At 49.1% G+C, this 26,143-nt stretch overlaps 1 protein-coding gene across 4 annotated transcripts in view; it reads left to right on the top strand.

Annotated features, from left to right (window-relative positions):
* Positions 1–25,072, top strand: part of FLNB (filamin B) — a 76,096-nt gene extending 51,024 nt beyond the window's left edge. For 2 of the 4 annotated variants that reach the window (XM_063348567.1, XM_063348570.1), the window contains 21 exons: positions 791–914; positions 1,117–1,273; positions 2,970–3,159; positions 5,414–5,661; positions 7,390–7,464; positions 8,167–8,269; positions 9,176–9,316; positions 10,931–11,059; positions 11,511–11,684; positions 11,835–11,993; positions 12,387–12,590; positions 13,183–13,335; positions 13,663–13,785; positions 14,372–14,638; positions 15,088–15,225; positions 15,316–15,431; positions 17,302–17,434; positions 18,557–18,733; positions 21,150–21,368; positions 22,319–22,522; positions 23,237–25,072. In XM_063348567.1, coding sequence (XP_063204637.1) covers positions 791–914; positions 1,117–1,273; positions 2,970–3,159; positions 5,414–5,661; positions 7,390–7,464; positions 8,167–8,269; positions 9,176–9,316; positions 10,931–11,059; positions 11,511–11,684; positions 11,835–11,993; positions 12,387–12,590; positions 13,183–13,335; positions 13,663–13,785; positions 14,372–14,638; positions 15,088–15,225; positions 15,316–15,431; positions 17,302–17,434; positions 18,557–18,733; positions 21,150–21,368; positions 22,319–22,522; positions 23,237–23,424 — 3,422 coding nt within the window. In that variant the 3' untranslated portion in view covers positions 23,425–25,072. The remainder of the gene's footprint in view (positions 1–790; positions 915–1,116; positions 1,274–2,969; positions 3,160–5,413; positions 5,662–7,389; positions 7,465–8,166; positions 8,270–9,175; positions 9,317–10,930; positions 11,060–11,510; positions 11,685–11,834; positions 11,994–12,386; positions 12,591–13,182; positions 13,336–13,662; positions 13,786–14,371; positions 14,639–15,087; positions 15,226–15,315; positions 15,432–17,301; positions 17,435–18,556; positions 18,734–21,149; positions 21,369–22,318; positions 22,523–23,236) is intronic. The other 2 variants (XM_063348568.1, XM_063348569.1) reach the window with 2 other exon arrangements.
* The last annotated feature ends 1,071 nt before the right edge of the window (positions 25,073–26,143 follow it).

The following is a 26,143-nucleotide window of genomic DNA, read 5'->3' as shown; positions in this document are numbered from 1 at the left end:
TCTCGGAAATCCAACTGCCAGCAGCAAGAATCATCTGGAGGAGGGAATGGGAACCAACGGTGTTGGTTTTAGGCTTTGCATGGCAACTATACATTTCTTTGGTGCTTGCTTTGCTGCAAATCCTTCCTGTGTTTTAAAGCTAACTTGTAATTGTAGACTGCTTTGTGTGTTGATCTGAACCAATATGTCATGTAATCTGCTGTAGCTTTAGCTTAATGCAAATCGAAATAACTGATCCTGCTTTCTTTGGACTTTGGCAGCTCCTGCCCAGGCAGCGAGCCTGCCTTCCCAAATACCTAATTGTGAGAGACTCGGCTGGTGAGTGCTGCACACCAACTGGCTTTAGGGCTCAATTCTGTGCAGTGAATCCCAGTAACAGTATGTAATCTTGTAAATGACAGTTCAGGCAGTTATAACCATTACTCATTTTCTTTCTCGAAAGGTCTTCAGTGTATTTTGAGCAATTGCTCTTGAACTGGACTGTACAGAGAGGCAGATTTTTCTCCAGTATTTTCATGCTAGCTTTTTTTTACAGTGAGAAGATGGGAGGCCGGAGAGCGGTGGATAATAAATCTATTTCAAGTCAATAGCTCATGAATACAAAATAAGGGAAACTGATTGCTAATCCATGCCCATTGCTTTCATTAAAAAAAAAAATTAAAAAAAATTGAAATTTAGCTTGTTGCAAACTGTAAATGAGCAGTGCATCTTGGAGCTTTGTGCGGCAAATGGCTGGTGAGGATCTGAGTTTTAATAGCACAGCTGAGAAAATTGTCTATTGCTTTTTTAGGAGTTGTGGAGCCTGTTAATGTCGTAGACAACGGAGATGGCACCCACACGGTGGTGTACACCCCTACGCAGGAGGGACCCTATATGATCTCTGTGAAATATGCTGATGAAGAAATTCCTCGCAGGTAAGGTGATGAGGATAAACTTAAATGAACTGAAGATTTAATGACCTGATCGCACGACTTCAGGGTTCAGCGGTGGTTTGAGCCTGCCGTGCCGACAGCAGAGACACCGTAGGGGAGGTGCCCCCGCACCTCAGCGTGTCCTGCAGTAGCTATCAGCCACTGACTTAGGAGGAGGGGTGGCAATAATGGGTTTCTCTTTAAGTCCCTTCAAGGTGAAGGTGCTTCCTACGTATGATGCCAGTAAAGTGACAGCGAGCGGACCAGGTCTCAGTTCCTACGGCATACCAGCCAGCCTGCCTGTGGAGTTCACTGTGGATGCTAAGGATGCCGGGCAGGGACTTCTGTCTGTACAGATCACTGTAAGTAACTACAAAACCAAGCAGGAGTGGAAACACGTTGTTGTAGGTGGACACGAGTGGCTCTTATCGGAGTTGTCCACAGCTGTGCCCTGACATACCCGGTGTCCTGGAGGCTGGGCTGCTGGCTGGACCTTAAGCTCTGGCACTGGAAGGTCTTGCACTCTGCATTTGTGAAGCTCTTGAGGTTGCTTTTATGAGACTTCTGTTTTAAAGTCATCACCCGTGCTGCATTTGGCTCATGTTTAACCTTGCACTCTGCAAACGCCCAAAATGAGATAAATAGTTTCTTGTAAGATTATGAAAATGCTGGAATTTGAAATGGAGACAGCCTTCTCGCAGTGTAGTTCAGCAAGGCCATAAGATACCATCCACACTGATCATTACATGATAAATTAAGAAACAAGTCTCCCTCAAGGTTGCCAGAAGTCATGAGCTGCTTGAGGAGATACTACAGGAATGTTTTTATTTTACTTTGTTATTGGTCTTCCTGAAATTTCTGGTGCCTGGACTCTGTGGCCTCAGCAAAAAGGTCTCTGGTTAGTGGACCATAAAGCACATTTCTCAGTTCTGGCATGCCTAGGTCATGGCACGGCCGGTTGTACTTGCCCTTCTGCATTCTTGCTCCTGTGCTGTCCCGATATCTGCTCAGGTGCGCCAAAGCGGTTGCCTTTATTCTGGCATGCAAGTGTGCTCTCAAAGGATCCAAAGGGCTTATCAGAGCTCCCAGCCTGGCTGTGGCTTTGAAGATGATATTCCACAAGTCCTGCATGGTGGGAGTGCATGGGTGATCCTCCTCACAGCATTTGTTTGCTTCCCGTTCTGAGCTGTTGAATGTCAAGTGTTTCACAAGCCTTCCTGAAAGAAGTAAGCTCTTTCGCGCTGTACCTGGAATCTCAAGTCCTTTGCAGCTTATCCTGTACCCCAGGCAGTGTTAACTCATGAGATACAGAACGGGGTCAACATGCGGCTCCCTGTAAGCAGGCCTGGAAGACTTTCTAAAATGCTTCAGGCTTTGCAGCCCATGAGTCGCCCTGAAGGCTGGGAGTCGCTCTGTCGGTAACATCATGCACCGTGCTGATCTTGGTTGCAGGTATGAAAGCTGGATGCTGAAGCTCGGATCTGTATTGCTTATGCATCTCCTTAATTCTTGCATTCGGTGTAGAAATGGTAGTGGGAGTGACCACATAGACCTGCTTTTAACCGCAGACCTTGCAGGGGGGCTGACAGCAGACTCCGGTAATGCTCCCCCCTGACCGCGGAGCTTTCGGGGAGCAGCTGGCCAAAGCTGCCCAGTGCTTCATCAGGACAGAGCTGGCTCCCGATATGTGCCTCGGGGACCCGGGAAGTGTTCTTCATTTCCAGCAGCGATATAACAATGAACGAAGCCTAAAACTTCTTACAGTTAATAGGAAGTTCATTAAAATGGCTTGCTGCATCTTATAAACATTCTCACGTCAAACAAAGGGTAGTTAACGATAGCACTGGTTCACTGGTTGTTTTACAGTGGTCTGATGCCTTTTTGCTAAGTCTGTTCCTGGTAGTAGTCCTTGAGTGAAATATATTTAATCCTCAAAAAGCTGCAGTTCTGTATCTGTTTGAGACTATCTGAATACGGTTGTGAACAGATTTGCCGCCCTGCTAAAGGAATTAGTAACTATCTTCATAGTGCCTAAATCTTCTGTTCCGCGTTCCTCAGGACCAAGAGGGCAAACCCAAGAGAGTGGACGTTCACGACAACAAGGATGGCACTTACACAGTCACCTATGTCCCCGACAAAACGGGCCGCTATACGATTGGCGTGAAGTATGGCGGAGACGATATCCCGTCCTCTCCCTATCGGATCCGGGCGTCTCCAGCTGGGGATGCCAGCAAGTGCTTGGCCACTGGTGAGTGTTGGCTCCTCTCTCTTGCTGCTGTTTGTCCCTGGTGCAAAGCTGCCTTCTGAGCATGGTACAGCTGATGTAGTGGGTGTAGAAGATGCTGGAGACTTGTGTAATCTGGCTGCTTTTACAAGAGGGTTTTTCTTAAAGACAAAGCAGCGTCCACCCTGCGGGTGAGCAGGAATCTCTTGCAATCTCAAGCAAAATCTTTCAAATTGTCTGGGTTGTTATAAACAGACAGATGCAACCAAAGTCTGATGCTTATTTTGGCCTGGATAAATCCTGCTGGGAACTGCAGTGAGGTTGATTTAAAAATAGCACATCTGCGCACGTTCAGTGCATCACGCTCCTTGCGCTGCGAGCGTTGCAAGAAGCTTTTCGTTCTGAGCAAGAACAGAATTAATTGTGAGGATGTAAATAGCTGGCCACGTGCTTTCTGCATTAGCAAAGCCTGTTCAGGCTGGGTGTTATTAGTAGAGGTTTCTGCTGCTTTTCTGTCTGGTCAAGGTTGGCCGTGGTCTGAACAGACTTTTGGAAGGCATGGGTAGAAGGAGAGAACCTAAAGATGAGAAGTTACTACAACTCAAAAAAAATCATTGCCTCAAAAATCAGTGCCTTGGTGTAGGGGAGGGACTCCAGATTTGTTGCTGTAGGAGCCCACTTATAGTCTCGACCCTTACCCGTTCTCAGGATGGTGGTCGTCAGGCAGCTTTGGGCTGGCCACTGTGGCACATTGCCACCTCCCAGCCAGCCGGAGGCTGTGGCAGGGAGCAGAAGTGACAGGAACTAGTTACAAGAGTGCTGCCGAATGTTTAAAATAAATAAATGTTTAAGAGAGAGAGTTGGGGGTGTTCAGCCTGGAGAAGAGAAGGCTCCGGGGAGACCTGGAGTCCCTGAAGGGGCTCCAGGAGAGATGGAGAGGGGCTGTTTGCCAGGGCACGTAGTGACAGGACGAGGGGCAATGGTTTAAACTAGAGCAGGGCGGGTTTAGATTAGACATCAGGAAGAAGTTCTGTACGCTGAGGGTGGTGAGACGCTGGCCCAGGTTGCCCAGAGAGGTGGTGCAGGCCCCATCCCTGGAGGCATTCCAGGCCAGGCTGGATGAGGCTCTGAGCAACCTGATCTAGCTGAAGATGTCCCTGCTGACTGCGGGGGGTGGGACTGGATGGCCTGTAGAGCCCCCTTCCCACCCAACGCATTCTAGGATTCTAAATGAGGCAAGCCCGAATTGAACAGGGAGGCTTCGTCTGTGGTTGTAGGCCTGTGAGAGTGCCTGGCCATTGTGCCGACCTGCCTCGTGCAGTCAGAGCGTACCCGGTGCCCGTCCGGCAGCTGGATGCCTCCGAGCCTGCTTAAACAGAAACACCGTCCTGGCACAATGGAAACACGGAGCGGCGGGTATCCCCTTTGCTTCAAAATTTTGTCTAAGAGAGGCCTTAATGGCTGAATCTGATACTCTTCCAAGTAACTCAAGTCGCTGGCTATTGAAAATAACTGCGATGGTGATTGCTCTCAGATGCCAGCTTAAATTTCCCCTTTCCAAGAAGTGCCTCTGAGTCTCCACTGTAAAGCTGAAATACAGTCGCCGTAGGAGTAGATGCTGGAATATTGTCAAGGTATTAAAATGGCAGGTTCGTTGCCACTTGAAAATGGGCCATTTACCTGGTGACAAGTGCCGATCGAAAGCAGGAGTATTAAATATGTACTGCAAATAAGACTTAATAGTTCTCATTTAAACAGTGTTCTTCAGATCTGGATCCGATTGCTACAATTTTGGCATTGTTTCATGATTTTCTTTTTTTGGGATGTGTGGCGGAACAGTGGAAAATCATTTGTGGGTAATGGAGGAGGAAACGTGGCCATGGCTGCTACTGTGCCCTTTTATAGGGGAGGTTTCTGTTAAAGCCATGGCAGCCGAGTCACTGGCCGGGGCAGAAATAGTGCCTTTGGCTCTGCGTAAAGGAGTGTGACGATAAGAGAATGGGTTAAGGCATTGCTTTCTTCAAACGTAGCTTTTTCCCTCTCTGTTCTCATCCAGCCTCTCTGATTGCAGAGGAGAGGGAAGGCTGGTGGCCAGCTCTTGCGTGCCGCTGTGCTGACCAACGCTACGAACGTCCCTTGTTGTACATCTGCTCCCAGGCCCGCGTCTGTGGGTCCCCGGGACCGGTGTTTTGGTGCCGTGCTTCCCAGGCGCCTCGCGGACGGCCCGCCTGGGGAAACTGTCTTTTGAATGCTTACCGTAACTAAAATTGCCTTGCAGGTCCTGGAATTGCACCCACTGTGAAGACTGGTGAGGAGGTTGGTTTTGTGGTAGACGCCAAATCAGCAGGGAAGGGAAAAGTGACGTGCACCGTCCTGACGCCAGATGGGACAGAAGCTGAAGCAGATGTTGTTGAAAACGAGGACGGGACTTATGATATCTTCTACACCGCCACGAAACCAGGAACCTATGTGATTTATGTCCGCTTTGGTGGGGTGGACATTCCCAACAGTCCTTTCACCGTCATGGTAAGCCAGCTCTGCTCCGAAAATACCTCCCACTCGGATTCCTGCTGCCATGTTTTATTTAGTGATAGGTTAACTCTGTGTGTAAACGTTTGTTTAGGCATTTATTAGACTAGGAGGAGCTAATGAATCCTGGTTACTTGCAGAGCTTATTTTGAGCAGGCAATACAGTTAAGTGAAGAGGGATAGAAGCCATCAGAGGATGAAGACTTGGCTTCTCTGAACAAGTTCGTTTTTCATTTCCTGACCACGTATTTCTTTTTCTAAGTGATGTAAGGGTGGTTGTAATCGGCTTCTACGACTAATTACTTCAGCCGTTGTCAGATACGGTGCTCTGACTTGTCCGTCTCTCACTTTTTACAATGCTGACCCCAAAATAAGGAACGGTCTGTTGACAGATCCCAGGGAAGCGGGCTGTTAGCTCACGCTTAAAAATGATTTGCAAGTGCTAGTTAAACTGTTATAGCCAAATCCCCCTCCTTCTAATTAGGTTCCTTCCAACGTGCAGTACTTCAGCGTGTTTAAGTTTAAAAAGCAAACAGAACCCCGGCCTCCCTGAGGAGCAGACAAGGTGCCTCTCGGGGCTCACAGAAGCCCTTCGCGTGAAGAACGGCTCTCAGTGTTGGCAAAACAAGTCTCGGTCTTGTAATCTCAGCCGAGGTGGCCTCCGGCACATCTCGGTCCATGAAGCCAGGTGGCCGTACTTGTGCTGAGTGTGGCCGGGGCCGGGCATGCCGGCGAGTCCTACCTGCCACCCTGGCAGATTGCTGCCGGTGTCCATGAAGATTTCCACAAGAAAAACGACTCCCTTGGTCACTTCTCCAAGCTCACTGCAGGAAATGTCTCTCGAGGTCAGGGAGCCCGCTCCTGGCCAGCCAAAATTCCCACTTCCTAGCAGGCTGATAGTACGTGTTTGACTTGGGTGTCTCAGCTGGGGACAGAGAACAGCGAAACAGCAGTATTTCTGTTTTGCATTGGTTTTCTTAGTGGAGTCTTTCCATGCCGAAGTTTCCGGCGGGTGATTTTGTTCGGGTGGTTTGCAGCGGTGTGAACGGGCAGGAGGAGCTGGGGTGGCCGAGCCCGGTGGAGCTGCGTGCGTGGGTGTCAGCCCCGGCCGCTCTGGTTGGGATAAGTGGGGGAGATGGGAATTTGCAAGTCATCCTCTTGGCATGCCCGGTGGGAAGGGAGGCTGCGCTGGGGGAAAACACAGTCGGTGTCTTGACGACGCTATCCCAGCTATGAATCAGAAGAATGGCTTTGCAGCTATGACTGGATGTGGGCTGGGTTCCTTCACCCGAGCGCATGAGCCGGGAGCAGCCTTCCCACGGCGGCAGGCTGCCCTGCCTCCCAGCTCGCGCTCCCCGCTGGGGACTCGCATCTTTATTAAACCTTTCGCTTCCCACCCCGCGCCAGTCCCATAGGAAAAGCAACTCTGAAATTCAGTTCCAGCAGTGTTCAGGCTGGTGGTGTTCAGGCTTTCCAGCTTTTCTCCCAGGCTGCCCTTTGCTGCGCCACTCGTGGCTTCCCCCAGCGCCCAATCCCTGCGGATAGGGGCAGTTTCCCAGCTCCCCGGCTGGATCCAGGTCCTTGGCGATGGCGAGAGGACTGTGGGAGGGCTGTGTGGTGGGAGGAAGGTGTTGAGGAGCTAGAAGGAGCTGTGGGTTCTGCACTGTGAAAGGGGGGATGCCTCCGTGCCAGGATAACACCTAACCTGCCTCTACCCCTGCCCAGGCCGTAGATGCAGATGATGCCGTCGTGCGGTCACAGGAGCCAGTGGGCGCCTCCCCCCCCGGATTCCGCCCTTGGGTACACAATTTTTACATTTTCCCCCCCCCATCTGTGTTCCATTTCAGATGACAGCCTGCTTCTTGGGACTGCTTGAATCGCTCTGGTCATTGTGTTCATTCTTTCTGTTTGGTCAATTGTTCTTTGGGATCCAGACCTTGTTTTTTCTTTGCTGCTTGAATGGAGTCTTCAAATAAACTCTCATTTAAACATGAAGAGGATCATTACACCTACAGCTTCTACTTCTGCAATGTCTAATGTTGGCACAAGCAACCTGAGTGCATCGCTTTGTTTTCTCAGTCAAACAGCACAGTGTCTTGAGTCCCGAGTCGCGTTGTGAAACTTGTTTCTTTTGTCCGTTTTGTGTTGCAATCACTCTGCCCCATTCAAAAATCACTTTCTCTTCCAGGCCTTAAGCAACTAAACCCTTTCAGATGGAGCCACTTTGGGTCTTGCGTGCACTACGTTGTCTTCCATCCCTTTTGTGTTCCATTTTTATCTCTCAGCTTTTTTCCAGCATGTCTCCCATTCGCACCGTGTGTGATTGGCTCTGCTCTGCGGTGTGGTGGTGTCGTGAAGGAGAGCTCTGGTTGAGCCCGATCCTGTGGCTGGCTGCGATAATCACCGCACGCTCTCTTCTGCTTGCGCTCGCAGTGGAGTTGCTCAGTGCTCGCTTGGGTCTGCCATCCTTTTTGAAGTGACCCATCCTTTTGCTTCTTTTAGGTCACGGAAGAAGCGTACGTCCCGGTTGGAGACATGAATGGCATGGGATTCAGGCCCTTCGATATGGTTATCCCTTTTGCCGTAAGGAAAGGAGAAATAACAGGTACCTGGAGTGTGCGTAAGCCTTTCAGGGAGGTTTTGCTTCTTGTTAGCATGATTATCCATTTGCAGCTAACAATCTGGGTGGTCTAGACCACAGCGTGTGGGGGAGGATTGTATCCTGCCAGCAGCTTAGTTGTTTAATTTCACATCAAGTGGCACCCGCTGAGGGTGAGTGGGATATGCCCCGCCGATGGTTTGAGTTAAACGAGGGGGTTCTTGGTGCTGCCGTGGTCCTCAGTGCTAGGCTGCGAGCGACTGCACTGTGGGACCTGTTGCTGCTTTTCCCCCTCTGGAGCAGCTACGTGATAAGCTACTTGATAAGCTCCATTATTTATGTTGTACAGATGCTGCAAAACAGTCTAATCCTGCGTGGCTGCCACATGCCTTCCCCAAAGCAGGCGACCCCTCTTCCACAGGTCTGGCAGCTGAGAGCATCACCCCAATATCCCCCCGGCTGCACCGAGCTCCTGCACGCACGGGCTGTGTCCCCTCCTGCCCTCTAGCTCAGCAATCCCACCCCGAGCCCTGGTCTGTCCCTGCTGAAGGGACAGTCCGGTTTTTCCTTTTCAAAAGAGCCGCAGGAGAGGGAGCGTCTTGCGACAAGGAAGATGGGTGCCTTTCCTGGGGCTTGCCGTGGAAAGTTCAGTGGCTGAAACAAACAGCCCTGCCTGCGGAGTTTGTAAGGTCACAGGACTGTTTGCCAGATGTCTACCACTGCGTTGTATTCATGTAGCTTAAGTAGAAAACATGTCTGGTTAGTGTTCCCATTAGTCTCCTATTTGTGCCTGTGGGTAAGGAATTTAACAATTTACAATGCTTGTTTAAAATGGCTAGACAGTTCTTGGTGGGTGGGAGAGGGGAAGCGGGCAGCTTCTCCTTCTGTAACTCCCACGGTGGCTTTTTGTAGGTGAAGTACACATGCCCTCTGGAAAGACGGATACGCCAGATATTGTGGATAACAAAGACGGCACAGTAACAGTGAGATACGCTCCTACGGAGGTCGGGCTGCATGAAATGCACATAAAATATATGGGAAAGCACATCCCAGGTGAGTCTGACAAAGCAGGCGACACAAATCCGAGTGCAGTGTCCTGCTGATGCGTCTGCTGCCTGGTGAGGTTTCCGTAGCGTAGCCATACACACTGCGGTAAGAACTGCCCGGGGCGTCTTGCAGTTCAGCAGCGACGCATCTGCGAGCAGTCCAGAGAGCAGCTAGAGCAAAGGAGTAAGTGCCGGCACATGTGAGCCTCCAGTGTGGTTTGATAGTACCGGCCAGGCTTAAAATGGATTTTGGTTTTGGAAACCAGCTTTTGTGGCATTTTATTATGAAGAAGAAACATACAATTTTCTAACTACCATTTTTTTTCAGGTTGAAATTTACTGCTGCGGTGCTCAACAAAACTAGTGGTTAACAGTGTGTGTTTATCCTTAAAGCTGCATTGGCATAAAATCTCCCATCTGTGGGGAGGACTAAGTGGCTAAAACACTGTAGTTACTCTTTCCATCCCAGTGCAATAAAATAAGAGACACATGCACGCTATGCTGTAATCTTTCTTTCTTCCCGGCTGCTGCTTAACAAACAGAAACCACTGCCTTCCCTTCCCTTTCTCCTCCCCTCTTTTGTCCTTACTTCACCAGCTCCCCAGCCGAAGCTCTACCTTTAAGGTCCCTTCCAACCCAAACCATTCTGATTCTACGGAGGCTGGGGCTGCCCCGCCGTTCTCCGGGCATTTCGGCTGCCTGGGCTGGGGCAAAAAGGGACAGATCTGTAGAAGGACGTGTAGACATGAGACAAAATACCTTCAGCACTGCCTGAACTGGGCTGCGGGCTCTGCTGGTGTACAGAAACACGGGATAACTTTGGCTGAAGCAGGGAGCTCGATAAAGTGATGCGTGTTGCTGCTGCAGTTGGTATGGATGGATGTAGCACCTCCACAAGTGCCAAACTGTTGGAGGTATTGGTTCGGTAAACACCATTACCCTGCACCAGGTGACGTGCTGTAATGTTTCCTTCTTGAAGGCTATCATGAATCAAACTTGCTGCTGTCTCATCTGCAAAATCTAACTTTGGACATAAGAGCGCTCTCTGCCTTTTTTTGAAGCCGCTAATGGCTGTTGGTGACTGTACTTTTTGTTCTTGTGCACCAGCTTAGCTAATCTGAGGCTGGCAAATATGTTTTTGGATACCCTTCAAATTTGCTAGTTCAGGTTCATTGAGCCAGACAATGTGCTGTGCTAGTTCCTAATTCTGAGCTACCAAAATTCAGGATCTGTGCCTGAACTGAAAGCCTGCTTCTGAGTCATGTTCTGATTTAATGTGCTAAAAATAAACTTGTAATGAATAAGACCCTTTACAACATCATTGAAGTTTATCGCTGGTAATTTGAGTAAGAGTTGCTTTGTCATGACTGAATGTGGAACAAATTATGGAGAAGTATTTTTTGAAGATGAAAGGGGGAGACTTACTCAGTTTTTTTTAAGTGCATTACAGTCACATAAAGGTTCTTCAAATATCAAGCAGTGAGAATGGCATTGAAGAACATGGGTATCAGTAAGAATAAGATCCCGTTGGGTCGCAGCAGCTTGTTGTCTGTTTTGTTCTTGCAATCCAGGCCACACGTCCTTAAAGTGCTTCTTTTGTTTGGTTTTTTTTTTCCTTTAGAGAGCCCTCTGCAGTTCTACGTGAATTATCCAAACAGCGGCAGTGTGTCTGCTTATGGGCCTGGCCTCATTTATGGGGTTGCCAATAAACCAGCAGTTTTCACCATTGTCACGGAAGATGCAGGAGAGGGTAAGTCTGTTCTTCGTGGAAGTGCAGTGCGCATCAGTGTTAATTTGCATTCATCTGTCCAACTGGGAGTCTCTGGTGCCACACAAATGACTTGTGCAAATATCAGGTGAAACGGATTTCATCAAGCTGTAACTTACAGTCAAAACTGCCTTATTACTTCTTCCTGAGAGCAGTAGATGTACCCTGTGCTACAGGCTGCAAATGATTCATTTAATTAAAAATGAACTGAAGGATGATGACTGGATGTGGAGTCACTGTTAGGTAAATCTAACAGCCTGATTAGGGTTGTGGTCTTAGTGGGTTGGCATGAGCTCTTTTTGCTGCTGTCCTTTGAAAACAGGCATCTAAGCTGCACTTTCAGTACCAAGTACTGAATCTTTGTCTTTGGACCGAGTCTTTGGACCAAATCTGGTACAAAGGTTTACGGTGTGCTGTTCTCCTTGTTTCCTAGGTGGGCTGGACTTGGCTATTGAAGGACCTTCAAAAGCAGAGATCAGCTGCATTGATAACAAAGATGGGACGTGCACGGTCACGTACCTGCCTACTCTACCTGGGAACTACAGCATCCTGGTCAAGTACAACGACAAGCACATCCCAGGCAGCCCATTCACCGCCAGGATCACAGGTATAAAGTTTAGACTTCTGGAAGCACTTCATAATGAAAATTAACCTCTGATGGCATGGGGGGCCTGGGTTGTGGCAAGACGATGAAGTCCTCTGACTTGTTCTGCACTTAGCCGTGTAATATTTTCTGACTTTCTCTTTATATATTCAGATGATAACAGAAGACGGTCCCAGGTTAAGCTTGGTTCTGCTGCTGACTTTCTGTTGGACATCAATGAGACTGACCTCAGTCTCCTGACAGCCAGCATTAAAGCCCCGTCAGGTCGTGATGAGCCTTGTCTTCTGAAGAGGCTACCCAACAACCACATCGGTAAGCTCTGACAGTCTTGATCTGAGAGAGTAGCATAGTGGCCTCTACTCCAGTTTGCTGTGCTATGTAAAATGACTGACTTCTCTGCTCCTTCCCAGGAGAGCGTTGTCAAACTAAGTGGTTGATATTGTTTGGTACAGTTGGCCAAAGACAGGAGAGTGTGAAGAATGACCTCTTGTGTTAGTGTGCATGTGATGTGCCAGGTTGTGATTGAAGTGCTTTTTGTCAGCCTACGTGAATGGCTTTGTGGCCCATTTGGGAGCAACACTTCAACATGTGTAAAGAGGGTGCTCTTCCAGTATTTCATTTCTGGGTGTGATTAAGGCATTTAAATCAACTAAAACACGCATAAAAAGTGAATAAGTTTGTCTGTCACCTTTCTCTGCCTTGTAGGCATCTCATTCATTCCACGGGAAGTAGGAGAACACCTGGTTAGCATCAAGAAAAATGGGAGCCATGTACCAAACAGCCCCGTAACAATCATGGTGGTCCAGTCTGAGATAGGAGATGCCAGACGAGCAAGAGTGTTTGGGCGTGGCTTGGTAGAAGGACGAACCTTTGAAATGTGTGACTTCATTGTAGACACAAGAGACGCAGGTTAGTTCCATCGCAACGACACTGTGACATATGTCTCCTCTCTAAATTGGGAGCGTTGTCTCCCTCAGCATGCGACCACCAGGTCATAAGCCGCAAAGCAGCAGATGCAAATAGTGTAGTGAGCATGCATGGTCATTATTGTCAGTTATTAACTACAGACAGTGCTACTAACTTCTGACATGCTTTGCATTGTCTTGGCTGATGTCTTCCATTGCAGCCAACAGGGACTCACTGAGGCACCGATGAAGCTTTTCTTTCATTTGCTGGTGCTGGTTCTAGTATCGTTGTGTACAGCAAGAAGGGAACGAGGAAGATATTTCCCTGTTGGTTTAACGTGGAGCCTTGGCCACAGTCTTTGAAGCTAACTTTTCAACATTAGTGAAATAAAAGGGGTATGGTCAGAGCATTTTAGGAGCTGAATGCATGCGGTGCGTTGAATATCTGACTGATTAGGGCTACAAAAATGTCATTTAGGCATCGTGCAACTCCCACGTGCCCATGGGACTAGCTACCAGCTAGCTACTGATACGGGTTTGGACTGTTTTATGTCAAATTTATGTGGAAATCTGCGGCTAACTTAGCTGTATTGCAGGTTATGGTGGGATCTCACTGGCAGTTGAAGGCCCCAGCAAGGTGGATATCCAAACTGAAGACCTAGAAGACGGAACTTGCAAAGTGTCCTATTTTCCAACTGTACCTGGCGTATACATTGTGTCCACTAAATTTGCAGATGAACATATTCCAGGTAAGCAGAAGTGTTGGGCAACTTTTTGGTTAGTACAACAAAGGTCTTGCCTAGCTGTCCAGCGCTCTGGAGCTGCGGGTGAGCTGTGTGATCTGGGATGGACCATAAGTCCCAAAGATTCAAGGAGGTCCTACCAGTACCCTCCACAAGCAGCAAGGATCCAAAACTGTTCTGGTTACATGGGTGTATTTCGCTTGGACCCGACTGTCCTTAGCTGGCTCTAGAACGTCCCCTGTGATCCACTACAAGTCAGAGGAAGCTTTCGCTCCTCCCCTGGATGCAGCGTGTCATGAGCAGAGGAGGAATGACTTGCTGTGGTACTTACAGGCAGCCCATTTACTGTGAAGATAAGTGGCGAAGGAAGGGTAAAGGAGAGCATCACACGAACAAGACGGGCTCCCTCTGTTGCCACAGTAGGAAGCATATGTGATCTGAACCTAAAAATTCCAGGTAAGCAACGTCCTTATCCTAATAACCAGAACTTGCGCTTGTGTAGTGTGGCTGTACCCGAAGCAATGGAAATAGGAACTTCAGTGTTAAGAAATCCTCATATTAAGATAGTTTAGGGAAGAAACGCTGGCAGTGCGGTCTCTTTGAATGGTTAAAAACAAGCATAACCATGGTCAAGATAGGGAAAAATAAATACCAGGGAGGCCTTAACCTATTCTGTGTACAGCAGGCTGGAGAATGGGCTGCAGAGCTCACCCTGTCTCCAGGGTTTTAGGATCATGACGTTGGCTGCTAAGTGTTTGTACTGCTGTCCGACAAATGGGGATCACGTAGGCCAGTCTTACCTGGCTGCACTTACCCAGCCTCTTCATCTGCCTCCGTAGCACCTGGTAAGCTGCAGCTGGCCGGGCTCGCTGGGCAGCAGCACACATCTAGCTGAGCGTACAAACTCACCTGCGTGCCTCTTCCCTCATTTGTACTGTGTAATCGCTTGAGCTCAGGTCCTGCTTCCAAAAACAAAATACTTAACCCCCGTTGTCGCTTTCTAATCTGCATTTTTTTTTTTTTTTTATTTTCTTCTTGTTAGAAATTGATTGTGGGGATTTGACAGCCCAGGTAACTAGTCCCTCTGGAAGAAACTTTGATGCCGAGATCGTAGAAGCTGACAAAAACACCTATTGCGTCCGCTTTGTGCCACAAGAAATGGGGGTCCACACTGTGGATGTCAAATACAGAGGACAGCCGGTGCCGGGCAGCCCCTTCCAGTTCACCGTGGGGCCGCTGGGCGAGGGAGGAGCCCATAAAGTGAGAGCCGGAGGGCCAGGGCTGGAGCGTGGAGAGACGGGTGTCCCGGGTGAGTCCTCTGCACTCGCTGGGCTCCAGTGCCCCCCGTGCGCAGGTCTGCAGCGCAGCGCTTTGGTTTCTGTTGGCCTCTCCTCTGAGAGCTTGAGCAGAGCTTGGTGTAACACTGTAGGGTCGCCCCAAGCCAGGGGTGGTCAGTGGAGAAACATGGAGAAGTAATATTCCTGCGTCACGTGGATGGAGAAGTCTGGAAATCCACATTTTGGAAACTGACTGCTCTCACAGGATGAGCTTGAGGTCGTAAGGTGTGTTATACAGGGCTAATTCAAGGCTAATAGGGACCCTCTTGGAGAAACTGCTAAGTGTTATCACCCAGGATGATGGGATGAGGTACTGTTCCTCATACACATCCGTATGGGATGCTGCATCGTCTGTTAGGAAGAAGCTGCAACCCAGCAGCAGCAACCTTACTCTTGTGTGTGCTCTCCTGTGCTTCAACAGCCGAGTTCAGTATATGGACACGGGAAGCTGGAGCTGGAGGACTGTCTATTGCTGTAGAAGGCCCAAGTAAAGCAGAAATTGCCTTTGAGGACCATAAAGTTGGATCTTGTGGTGTATCGTACATAGTTCAAGAGCCAGGTATGCACCAAGACCAATTCATGCTAAAATAACACTGAATGCTACTTTCAAGGAAATTAAGGGCACTCACTGCTTCTTTTCTCCCTGCAGGCAACTATGAGGTGTCCATAAAGTTCAATGACGAGCACATTCCTGAAAGCCCCTACCTGGTTCCCGTCATCGCCCCCTCCGATGATGCTCGCAGGCTCACTGTCACTAGCCTTCAGGTGAGACATAAGGAAACATCTCCACAACTTGCCACACAGACTGATTTCGTCCTTGTTCTCCAAGACCAAAATGGTTGTCCTTTCTTCTTAGTAGTAGCCTTGCCTTGGTTGGTGCTTGTTTTCAAGCTCAGCTTGCAGCCAGAGAGCTTTTTGGCAGCTGGTCCCTTGGTAGCTTGGGCCGGTAGAGCTGGCCCAGCTCTGTCTAGCCAGAATTTCAAGGCAGAAGGCTCAAGTGAGTGTATTACAGGTTGTGACACTTGGGAATTAAGAATAAGAGGCTCTAGAAAGAGCATTGGAGGAGCTAAAACTCGCTTTCTACCCCATTAGCTAGGGGAACGCCAAGGAGAACTGAAACATGAATGTGAGCCACCAGTGATCATGCTGGTACCGAGCTACTGGGTTGGCACGTGGAGTGATGAAGAGCTGGGTTTCCACGGGTGAGGCAGTGTCGGGCTGCGTGGCTGGGACGCTGCTGGAGCGTTGACACGGGCAGATGGAGGGGGCCCCGCCATGAAGCCGGAGCGCAGATTTGCTCTGGCTGATGTCAGGAAACCACACAGTCGCAGCTCAGATGATTCATGAACAGTAGCGGATCTCAGAGTGAATCACGGCTTTGTAGTTGGTCTGGGCTCATCTGTTAACCTCACCGTATCATTTTTGTGTGTGTGTGGTTACGTGCATTAAAATACAACATGAAAGGCCTGACTTAAATCTCCAAAGCCAGAAACTTGGACGTGAGACTGAGGGTTTGTGTCTAAATATACTGTACCTCAGTCCTCATCGAGTTATGATAAGCAATTAGTACTTCAGTTGAGGCTTTTTTTTGGATATGTCCCAGCTGTGGTCCCCAGGAGTTTGCCTGGTGTGCAGGACTCCTTCACCTTGGCTGTGTCAATGAATCATGACAGCCTGATCCGATAATCCGATAGTATCTCTTCTAACCAGGAGTTACAAGGGCGTTAATTAGTCGCTGTGGTACTGATGTTTCTCTTGTGTTTCATTTAAAGACTCTTTGACAGGAATACTCGCTTCAATTAAGTCCTGGAGAGGCAGATAAAGCTGAGTATTCTGTAACAGAGCGCGGTGTGCAGCATCAGCCTCCCCTAAACCCGCGCCAGGGAATTGCTTTATACGTTGTACCTCAGTTCTACTCAGTTGCATTTATTTCCCTCTTCAGGATTTAGTTGAAAACAAAACCAGGTAAAGTATGTTCCGCGTAAAATATTGCTGCTGGATAGCTGCCTGGGCTGCGCCGGCGCGGACGGGTGCAGCAGGGATGCTCAGCTGCCTCCGCCTTCCACCGATGGCCTGACAGCGCAGCAACATCTGGTTTCGTGTCTTAAATTACTTTCTCATGTTAAGACGTCTTGTGGCGGCGTTCTAAATGCAGCCTCTTGTGGCAAATATAAACATGCACATTACTCTTTCAGACAACTGGATTATCAGAGGCTTTTCCCCTGAATGAATCTGGAATGAATGAACGGGCTGAAAATGGAGATAGATCTTAAACATCTTTTAAATCAAGTGCCTGAATACTGGGGGCTGACCTCAGTGATAATGGGTGACTGGTCTCGGAAACCTGCCTCTGCTTGATTTGGCAGAGTCGTCTGGCTTCCGAAAATGGTTTGTTACCATGGGAAAAATCAGCCTACCCGACGTGGGCGACTCCTAAATCAGCCACCCACTGAGATGGGGGGAACTTCTGATTTGAGAGTTAGCGCAAGTCACAACTTTACGCCTTTGGTTGAAATCTTTAAAAAAAAAAAACCAAAAAAAAAAACTGTGCTGAAATGGTTATTTCCCTGCCGCAAATCTTGTGCTGTCTGAAATGAGAAGTTTAAATTTGATAATCTGACTGTTGCATTCTCAGGAGTCTGGATTAAAAGTTAATCAGCCGGCATCCTTTGCTATAAGGCTGAACGGGGCAAAGGGCAAGATCGATGCTAAAGTCCACAGCCCCTCCGGAGCTGTAGAAGAATGTCACGTGTCTGAGCTGGAGCCAGGTGAGCACGGCTTTACGTTGGTCAAAACAAGCTGGGTGACCTCCAAAACACGCTCGCTTGCCCCATCGCGAGGGGGTTTAGTCCCTTTGGCTCGCGAACAGCGTACCCAGGGGACAAGGACCTCGCGTGGAGAATGACTGCTTGGTGTCACGGTTGTTCGGTCAGGGTTATGTCCGTGCTTTTCCTAGATAGCTCAGGAAGTGGCTGAGCCCTAACCTTGTGCAAGATACAGATATTTAAGTCTTGACTAGCCGGGGAGGGTACAGTGACATTAGTCATAAATGAAATATGATGTGGTTCTTGAATTTAGCCGGGGAAGAAGTTTATTTTTCAAAGCTATGCTTCCATCTTTGACTAATAGTTTATTTTTAACTCGCACTCACTCCTTCATACTAAACGTCAAGGAAGCTGAATATAAGCAAACACCACAGAAAGCTCAACACCTGTTTCAGCAATGAGCTTTTCTTCTTCGCTTGAGGTCTGAATGAGTTATGGTCTGTGCTACGGACAGGCAGCAGCTGTCCGGCTGGGGCCGATCGGGCCCTCCTCTGGGTTAACGCGCGATCAAAAATAGTAAACAGCAGCAAATTGCTAAATGACTGTATTAAATAAAGGTGCACGTTCAGCCCGCTGGTGAGAGTTGCCTGGGTCTTGCCAGCTGCTTTTCTTCTCTGCGCGGCTCCCTCGACCGCCGACAGGTTGGGCTGTGATTAAGCTGTCATGTTTCGTGCGCGTGTGAGGCAAATAACCCTAAAACCCACCCCGCGGACGAGATGACAGCTCAGAGCAGCTCCTAGCAGACGAGGTGAACATACAACCCGTGACACCTCCTGCAATAAATGCAGCGTTTTCCTGCTTAAATATGAGCTTAGCAGCTTGTGTAGCTGAGTTTGCTTAAGCTGGGACTGAAATACGTTGAAGCGTTACAGAAGCCTTGTTTTATAGAATGTCTCCAGGGATGGGGCCTCCACCACCTCTCTGGGCAACCTGTTCCAGTGTCTCATTGTAAAGAACTTCATTGTAAACAACTCGTTTGGGTGGCTCAGCAGCCCTGGGTTTAATTCTGCTTTATTGGTTTATTGTTATCGCTGATGTGTCAGAAGAGCCACTTCTCTCTTGCAGATAAGTACGCCGTTCGGTTCATCCCCCATGAAAACGGCGTCCACTCCATTGACGTGAAGTTCAACGGAAGCCACGTGGTGGGCAGCCCTTTCAAAGTGCGTGTTGGCGAGCCGGGGCAGGCGGGCAATCCCGCGCTCGTCACGGCCTACGGATCCGGCCTGGAGAGCGGTACCACGGGTAACCCTTCTTTCACAGCTCTGATACGGACCCGTTTGCGCTTTGGCTTTCTGAGAGAGACAGAAGCGGTTCCTAGGCGTATTTTTACATGACTAACCCACATTCTCTGCCGAGCTGGGCACAGGCTAATTTTGCTTTCTCGCATGCTCCTCAAGCCTTATAACCGTCAATCAGCGAGTCTGCAGGCTGTACTGAGCCTTAACACACCTAAAACCTCTGTAAAGCAGCAACTGCAGCAGGAGTGCACTTGAACTGGTTAGCAGCTGGGCTGCGGCTCTGCCGGGGAGCTTAGCTCCGTGTCGGTGGTCCCTCGGAGCTCCGGCGATTCTCTAGCTCCCTTCCACGCGTGAACACGATGTCTGCAAGTTTGTGAATGCAGATATTGAGTTGGCTGTCTAGTTGAAGGAGTCTTGTTTAACGTGCGTACCTCTGTTAATTAGATGGGTGTGAGGGTGTGTACCCAGTTACCTCTGCTCCAGTGCTCGCACCTCGGAGAAGTTTCAAGTTAAACGTAATGCGATGTGTAAACTCCAGGGCGTGCGGTGGGTTGTTCTGTTCGTAGTGCGCTATACGCGCTTCAGGTGCAGCGTGAGTGCTGGCTCTTCTTGGAAATCTGCCACCTACTTATCTGCTGTGGCTGCCCCATCTGATAGTTCTCAACTCAAGAATGTAGGGTTTAGGCTTTTTTTTTTTTTTTTTTCATTTATATGATTTATGGCCTCTTTAAGAAAGTATGAAAGTATTCCAGGGTATGCACTTCATTTTATTTAATTGGGTGCTTTTTTGGGCCACACACACAGGTGAATAGCAGAGTAAAACTGATATTATCTTCTTTTGTTTTGATATGCAAGGTGTGATAGCCAGTCCCTCTTATCCTGTCTTCTGCTGTCTTTTGTGGATTCCATTTCATACCTTTTTTCTCCCTGGGGAAAAAAAAGTAATAAAATACCGCTGTTAGTCAAAGCTTCTGCTGTTCTGGAGAAACCAAGCAGTTGGTTTTGGAAACACGCTTTTACATACTGTGTAAAGTAAAGATATTATAGCCTGTGCGGCTTTAATAGGTGGAAACAAAAGCACTCATTAATACTAGCCACTGATGCATCAGGGTCAGGGGAGTTTTTCTCCGTCTGTAAAGGTGCTTGGGGTTGTTTTTAATCTAAATAGACTGTTTAACTTCAGCAAAGTTACTCTGTGCCCCCTTGTTGAATCCTGGCCGCTGCCAAAAGCCGAGTGCCCTGGGAGCTGCCGAGCAGCGTTTCCGAACAATGCTCCAGTGTGGAGGTTTCAATAGCCGGTGGCTGAGCACCTGAAACGGCCCCCCCGGGAGGGCAGCGCGTCTGCAGCCTCCAACAATGCCAGCCTTCATCTGGGGCGCGGGGGAAAGGCAGTGACTTCGGGGTGAGAAGCCTTCGGTGGGAAGCTGTGAAGCTTGCTGGCTCTGGAAATTAATTTTGCTCTGGTTGAGCGGTGCACGTTGCAGGCTGGCTGCCCTGGCTCCCGGGCCGGCGGTGCCAGCGCGATGTACTGCTAGAACTCTGGAAGACGGTACGACCCTCTGTGGGAGCCGGGTTCTTCCAGCATTGCGACACAGCAGCCTCCTGCCTGGAAAAGCTAGGAACATCTCCCTGGTTTATCACCACGCTTGCGTGCCTCAGTCGCAGCCGTAGTGAACTTTCCCATAACCATCCTGGTTTTGATTGAGCTCGAGCACTTTATTCCTCCTCAGCAGTGTCTGATACAACAGCCCAAAGATCATAAATATTTGAAGCCAGAGTTCGACAGTAAATTATTTGGGGGCTGAAAGCGTTGCTTAATTTTTTTCTTGTGTTGCTGGCATTGTGTCATTGGCTTAGTATTAGCGGCAGTAATTCAGCTGTGTTAACCAGATGCTGTAATTAAACAAGCTTTTGTTTCCACAAACTGCTTGGAGTGCCGTCGCCGAGCAGTTCAAACGCCCGTCTCCTCCAGGAGATCTCCTGCCCCTCGTCTCTCTCCCTTTCTTGTGGGCTCTGCGCTGCGGATTTACGGTCCGGGCAGTGGGATGGCTCTGAGCTTTCCCGAGCTCAGCCACGCAGGAGGCCGTGTCAGCGCGGGCTCTGCTGCCAAGTAGGAAGGCTCTTCTAAGAGTTTTCTCTCCAAGCCAGTCTTTTGATGCCAAAATCCTTCCAATTTGGCCCTAAAGGGCTCTCACGACCCATTTCCCCGCAGTCGCGCGGCGGAGGGAGCTGCGGTGCGGAGCCCCCGGCTGGGGCTGGCCCGTGCGGGGATGCTGGGGGGAGGCACGCTGCCCCTCCCTGCCCGCAGCCTTGCGCGGCCTCGTCTTGCACCCAATTACCCGTTCCTATGTAATAACAGGCTGTTTTTGTAACACGGGGTGTGAGGGAAGAGTGTGTCTTACTGTGCTCCGTCTTTCTAGGATTGCAGTCGGAGTTTTTCATTAACACGACCAAGGCTGGTCCAGGTACCCTCTCTGTTACAATTGAAGGGCCATCAAAGGTGAAAATGGACTGCCAGGAAACTCCAGAAGGTTACAAAGTCATGTACACACCCATGGCTCCAGGAAACTATTTAATTGGAGTTAAATATGGTGGACCTAACCACATAGTGGGCAGCCCCTTCAAGGCAAAGGTTACAGGTAAAAAGCTAACCAGTATTTACTGCGTGCCTGAAGTAGTTTGTGTCATTCGGCAAATATGTCCCTCCGAGACAGGGCAACGTTCAGCTCTAGAGGCCCAAGAACATGAGAAGCGAAGCGGTTCTCCCCGTCACCTCCAGAGCCTAGACGAGGGATCTCAGGAGAGGCTACGGGAGCGTTAGCCACGGAGCTTGCCAGCTTGGCTCAGTGGAGGGCCGTAAAGCAGCTTCCTGGGGGAATACTAAATCCTGAGATAGTGCTAGGGTGTTGCAGTGGCAGTAGGGAAATGGGATTTATTTACCCATTTTTCCCTCCCCAAGCCTGAAATCTGGTCTCTTGTAGCATAAGTGATGCCCCTCTTGGTCTCATTTTGGGGCAGGTGTCACCCAACCAAAGGTCAGTAATGTCTGGGAGGCTTTTAGATGACGTGAGGAAGGCCGGTTTAGGAAACTCTTTCTCTCTTCGGTGCTGTGTTTAAGCACAGACTGGAGTTCATCTCTCCTGCTGCCCCTGAGCTAGTGAACCCTCTCCTGGTGCCCGCGGCGCGGTGATGTTCTTGGGAGCGGCGGCGGGGACTGCGCTCCCCCAGGCTGGGACATGCTCTGCTTTCAAAATGGGTTATTGCAAAATTGCACCTGCTTTTCTGCCAACTCGAGTAATTTTTGGCATTTGGTGATTGGAGCACAATTAACTCTTCTGAAGCAGCCAGCTTTGCTTAATGAATCCTGAAGTTCCTGTGGTCCTTTAACCACTCAAGGGCTCTGGGATGGGGTTGTTGCCAGCGTTGCTGGAAGACGTCGGCTTAAAAACCCAAGTAGGAAATTGCTCCTCTCTGAAAATGCATTTTGGATGCAGAATGCATGCTGGTCATTTGGAGGGTTTCGAAACCTCCTTGACAATGCCTTTCAGATGGGGTGAATCTGAATGTCAGAAGTCTTTTCTGTTTCCAGGACAGCGACTGGTTAGCCCAGGCAGTGCCAACGAAACTTCTTCCATCCTGGTAGAGTCGGTGACGAGGTCGTCAACTGAAACTTGCTATAGCGCCATTCCCAAATCCGCCTCGGATGCTAGCAAAGTGGTTTCCCGGGGAGCAGGACTCTCAAAGGCTTTTGTGGGTCAGAAGAGCTCCTTCTCCGTGGACTGCAGCAAAGCAGGTACGGCTCCAGGAACTCGCTGGATGTCAGGGTGGTTTAGTGGGACGTTTTTTGCCCTGAACCAACTTGCGAAGTTAAAATTCAGAGCTTGGGGAGGTGATCTGGATCTAAAGAAAAATCTCTAAATGCTTACATGGTACTCAACAAATCGGTCCTAATATAGAGGCTGTAAAGATGCCAGTTCCTCTCCAAATGGCTTTATCTGAACAAGGTGCACCTGAAAGAAACCCCAGGGTTACGGCGTGAGAACAAACAGGTTGCTGCAGTTAAGCAGCCCCTTGCGGTGCATCGTAGCGTGTAATGCATGGTGTTCCCGTAAGCCTCGAGCGCCGGTCAGCATCACCGGGGAGCTTTGCGGCGGGAGGACTACAGGGCAGCTGTAATCTTCGTGGTCTCTGCTGTTAACTTCTAATGAAGAACCTGAAAGGCAGCGCCTGCTCGCTTCTACAAGCAGCGTTAGTGTCTCCCGTGCGCTGGTTAGATCGTGGTCCGGCAGGTCCGGCGCAATGCACAAATAAACCCTTGCCTCTATGAGGTTGAAGGCTTTTTTAAATCAAATTCCTTCTTATACCAAATCAGCTTAGCCATACCTCAGACTGCCACTCTGTGAATTGAAACAACGAAATCCTGGTGTTAGGGAGCTAAAGTATCAGGGTACATCCATGCTTGTTTGTTTAAGCTTAGGAATGCTAACAGTCTGTTATTTTGCTGTAGGTTCAAATATGTTGCTAGTTGGTGTCCACGGACCTACAATACCCTGCGAAGAGGTATCCATCAAGCATTTGGGCAGCCATCAGTACAACGTGACGTACGTCGTCAAGGAAAGGGGTGACTATATACTGGCGGTGAAGTGGGGTGACGAGCACATCCCCGGGAGTCCCTTCCACGTCACCGTTCCTTAAACTCTTCCAGCGTCAGATCGTTGCGTTTGCGATTCAGATGTAGAGTTACACGGGGTGCAGTCCTGTCGCAAAGTGCAGTATCTAGATACACACGGCTCACATTTCAATACAGTCAGAAGTAAACTCTGTAACTTTATTTTTTACAAGCATTTCACTTCTATCCTACTTACCAACCTAATGTCAATCTGTTTAATGTCCTCCTCAAATTGTACCTTTGCAGTACTGTCCGGGTCACTGTTAACGTTTGGAGAATCATGTGGATAACTAGACACTAATTTCCCTTGCGGATGTTAAAGACTTTAGGTGTTAATTGAAAACTGGAATTTGTCTTTGTAATTGGGTATGTTAACTACTGATTTTATTTGACTGGAGACTTTGCGTTTTAGTTATGGAATATGACTTGGGCTGTCCCCAGTTCAAATTCTTTTCTGTAAAGAAATGAGGTAAAACTGGTACTATAATAGGTGCCTTTGTATACTTGATCAATTTTAACGCTTAACATTGTAAGAAGCTACTAAAAGTGGCTTTACCACTCAAAATCAAAATGTTTCTGAAAATGCTTTGCTAATGGTTTACATTTAGGAAAAGTTTATCTTTTATAGCACACCAAAAGCAGACTGAAAATGACTTCCTGGAAGCTTTCAGCCTTTCTATGTTAACGCTTGGTAAATCTAGACAGGTAGCTTTTTGGCCATGATGCTAGCAATGCGGTTTTTAATTAGCTCGGGATTCTGGTGAGATTTCTGTAACTTTACAGGTAACTCCCCACGCTCTTTTTTTTTTTTTTTTTGATTTATTTTAAGAACACCCCCCACCCCCCCCCAGTTTGGCTGAGTTAAAATAAAGCCCCTAAAGTTGCCGAGCCAGGCGTAGCTCTCGCCTGCGTGACCCGGAGTTGCTGGAGGCGGGAGCACGGCGGGGCGTTGGGAAGGGGATGGGCGGTTTCCCTGGAGGCGGTGGGCCAGGCGAGTAGCTGCGATGGCGCAGAGAGGCCAGCCTGGGCACGGGACCCACACGTGTAGTGGGGTGTGGGGCGGGAGGGAGGGCGGGTGTGCCAATTTACCAATAATAGCGATACCAATCAACAAACCCATCTTTGGTGCAAGTGGTTTTATTGTATCTCAGTCCAAGGACACATGCTTGAAGCACACTCCTCTCCCCTGAAATCCCCTTCATGCTGCAGAAGGCATCCCTGCTGAGGGTCAGGGAGCGAAAACTTCCATTATAACTCGTCTGTTTGTCCTGGATTACTCCGTGCTACTTCCCAAGTGCGTATCTGAATTGCTGTCAGCTGCTGGGGCTTTAATAAACTCTCCAAATGAGCTTTAACTCTGCGATTAGGAGAAGGTAGGATTTGTTGAAAACCTGTCGAAACGTCACTGTCTGTCCCTAGGGAGAAGTTCACGCTTACGGTTCTGCAGTTAACGTGTGGATGCACTACTCTCCAGCACAGTCATTGGGGAAATAAAGGAAGGTTGGGTTGTTTTTTTTTTACTGTGCTTTTTTTGTGCCTTAATGTGAAATGCTCATTACATTGTAAACTAGGAAGTAAAAACAAAATAAACTGGAATAAAATGCAGGATTGTAAAATTGTATCTTATAACTTATTAAATAGAAATGTTTGCTTCATTAAAAATGTGCATGTTAAAAACAACAACATTGGATTCTTTTCATATGTAGTCAGTAAGGTTCGAACTAAAACCACAGGCAGAGCCACTAACCCCCAGCCCGTGAGCCGCCCGGGTAGCCCTGAAAAACTTGGCCATAATCTCAGTGCCATTCATTATTTTTTTTCTGATTCCCTCCCCGCCCCCTTCCCCCCAAAGCAAAATGTCTGGCAAAAGTTTAAGCCGTGACATAAAGGTACTGGGTGGCAGCAGGCGGAGCGCGAGCGGGGCATGATGTGGCCGTGACGGTTTGTCCCCTACCGTAGACCCCAGGTACTGGGGCAGCAGAGCTGGAGAGTGGTGTGTCCCCGAGGTGCCCCCGATCGGATCCCGGGATGATGCCAGCAGCGCCCACCAGCTCCTGCGGGCTCCCCGGGGCTGTGTTTGCAGAAGGTGGTTCCCGGCACGGTGCTGCACCTGGGGCCGGCCGGCTCCGGCGCCCGGCCATGGAAACCAGCAGATGTTTTCCCAAACACGGCTCCCGCTGGAAGCCCAGCTGAAACCTGAGACGCGGCGGCTGCCAAGGACTTTCCTGCCCCAGGTTTATCAGATTATTTCCTTTTTATAGTTAACTGTGTTTCATTAGCTCTGCGCTACGTCAGCCCGAACCTCCTATTTAATGTTTTTAAACAAAACAAACCAAAAAAACCTGGATACAGCTGTTGGGTTGAGTAAACCTTGAGAGCCTCGGGCCTGTGTAACTCCTGTTTCCCAGTAACCCTGCCCTTGTCTGGCCTTCTCTTGCCTGTCACCGCTTGTCGTCTTGGTCTCATCACACCAGCTGTAATTAATGGGAGCTGTTGGTGAAGTCGATGGACCCTGATTGTTACCGGGTCTGAGGTTACCTCCAGTGACAGCTGAGCTCTGCTTCAAGGGAGCAACTCTGCCTTGTCTGGGCACTGAGAGCTGTGGGGTGGCCACGACAATTAACTTGCTAAGGGCAGCAAGGACCTGGTGGTGCTGATGAGAAGAGCTTTTGGTGCCACTTGGCTGCATTGATCTTTGGCAGTAACATTCAGCCAGCTCCACCAGCTCTGGCAGCTGAGGGCTGG

This window comes from Chroicocephalus ridibundus, chromosome 10 (assembly GCF_963924245.1).
Source record: "Chroicocephalus ridibundus chromosome 10, bChrRid1.1, whole genome shotgun sequence".
In the NCBI taxonomy this organism is placed as follows: Eukaryota; Metazoa; Chordata; class Aves; order Charadriiformes; family Laridae; genus Chroicocephalus; species Chroicocephalus ridibundus.
This window is presented reverse-complemented; position numbering and strand designations above follow the sequence as displayed.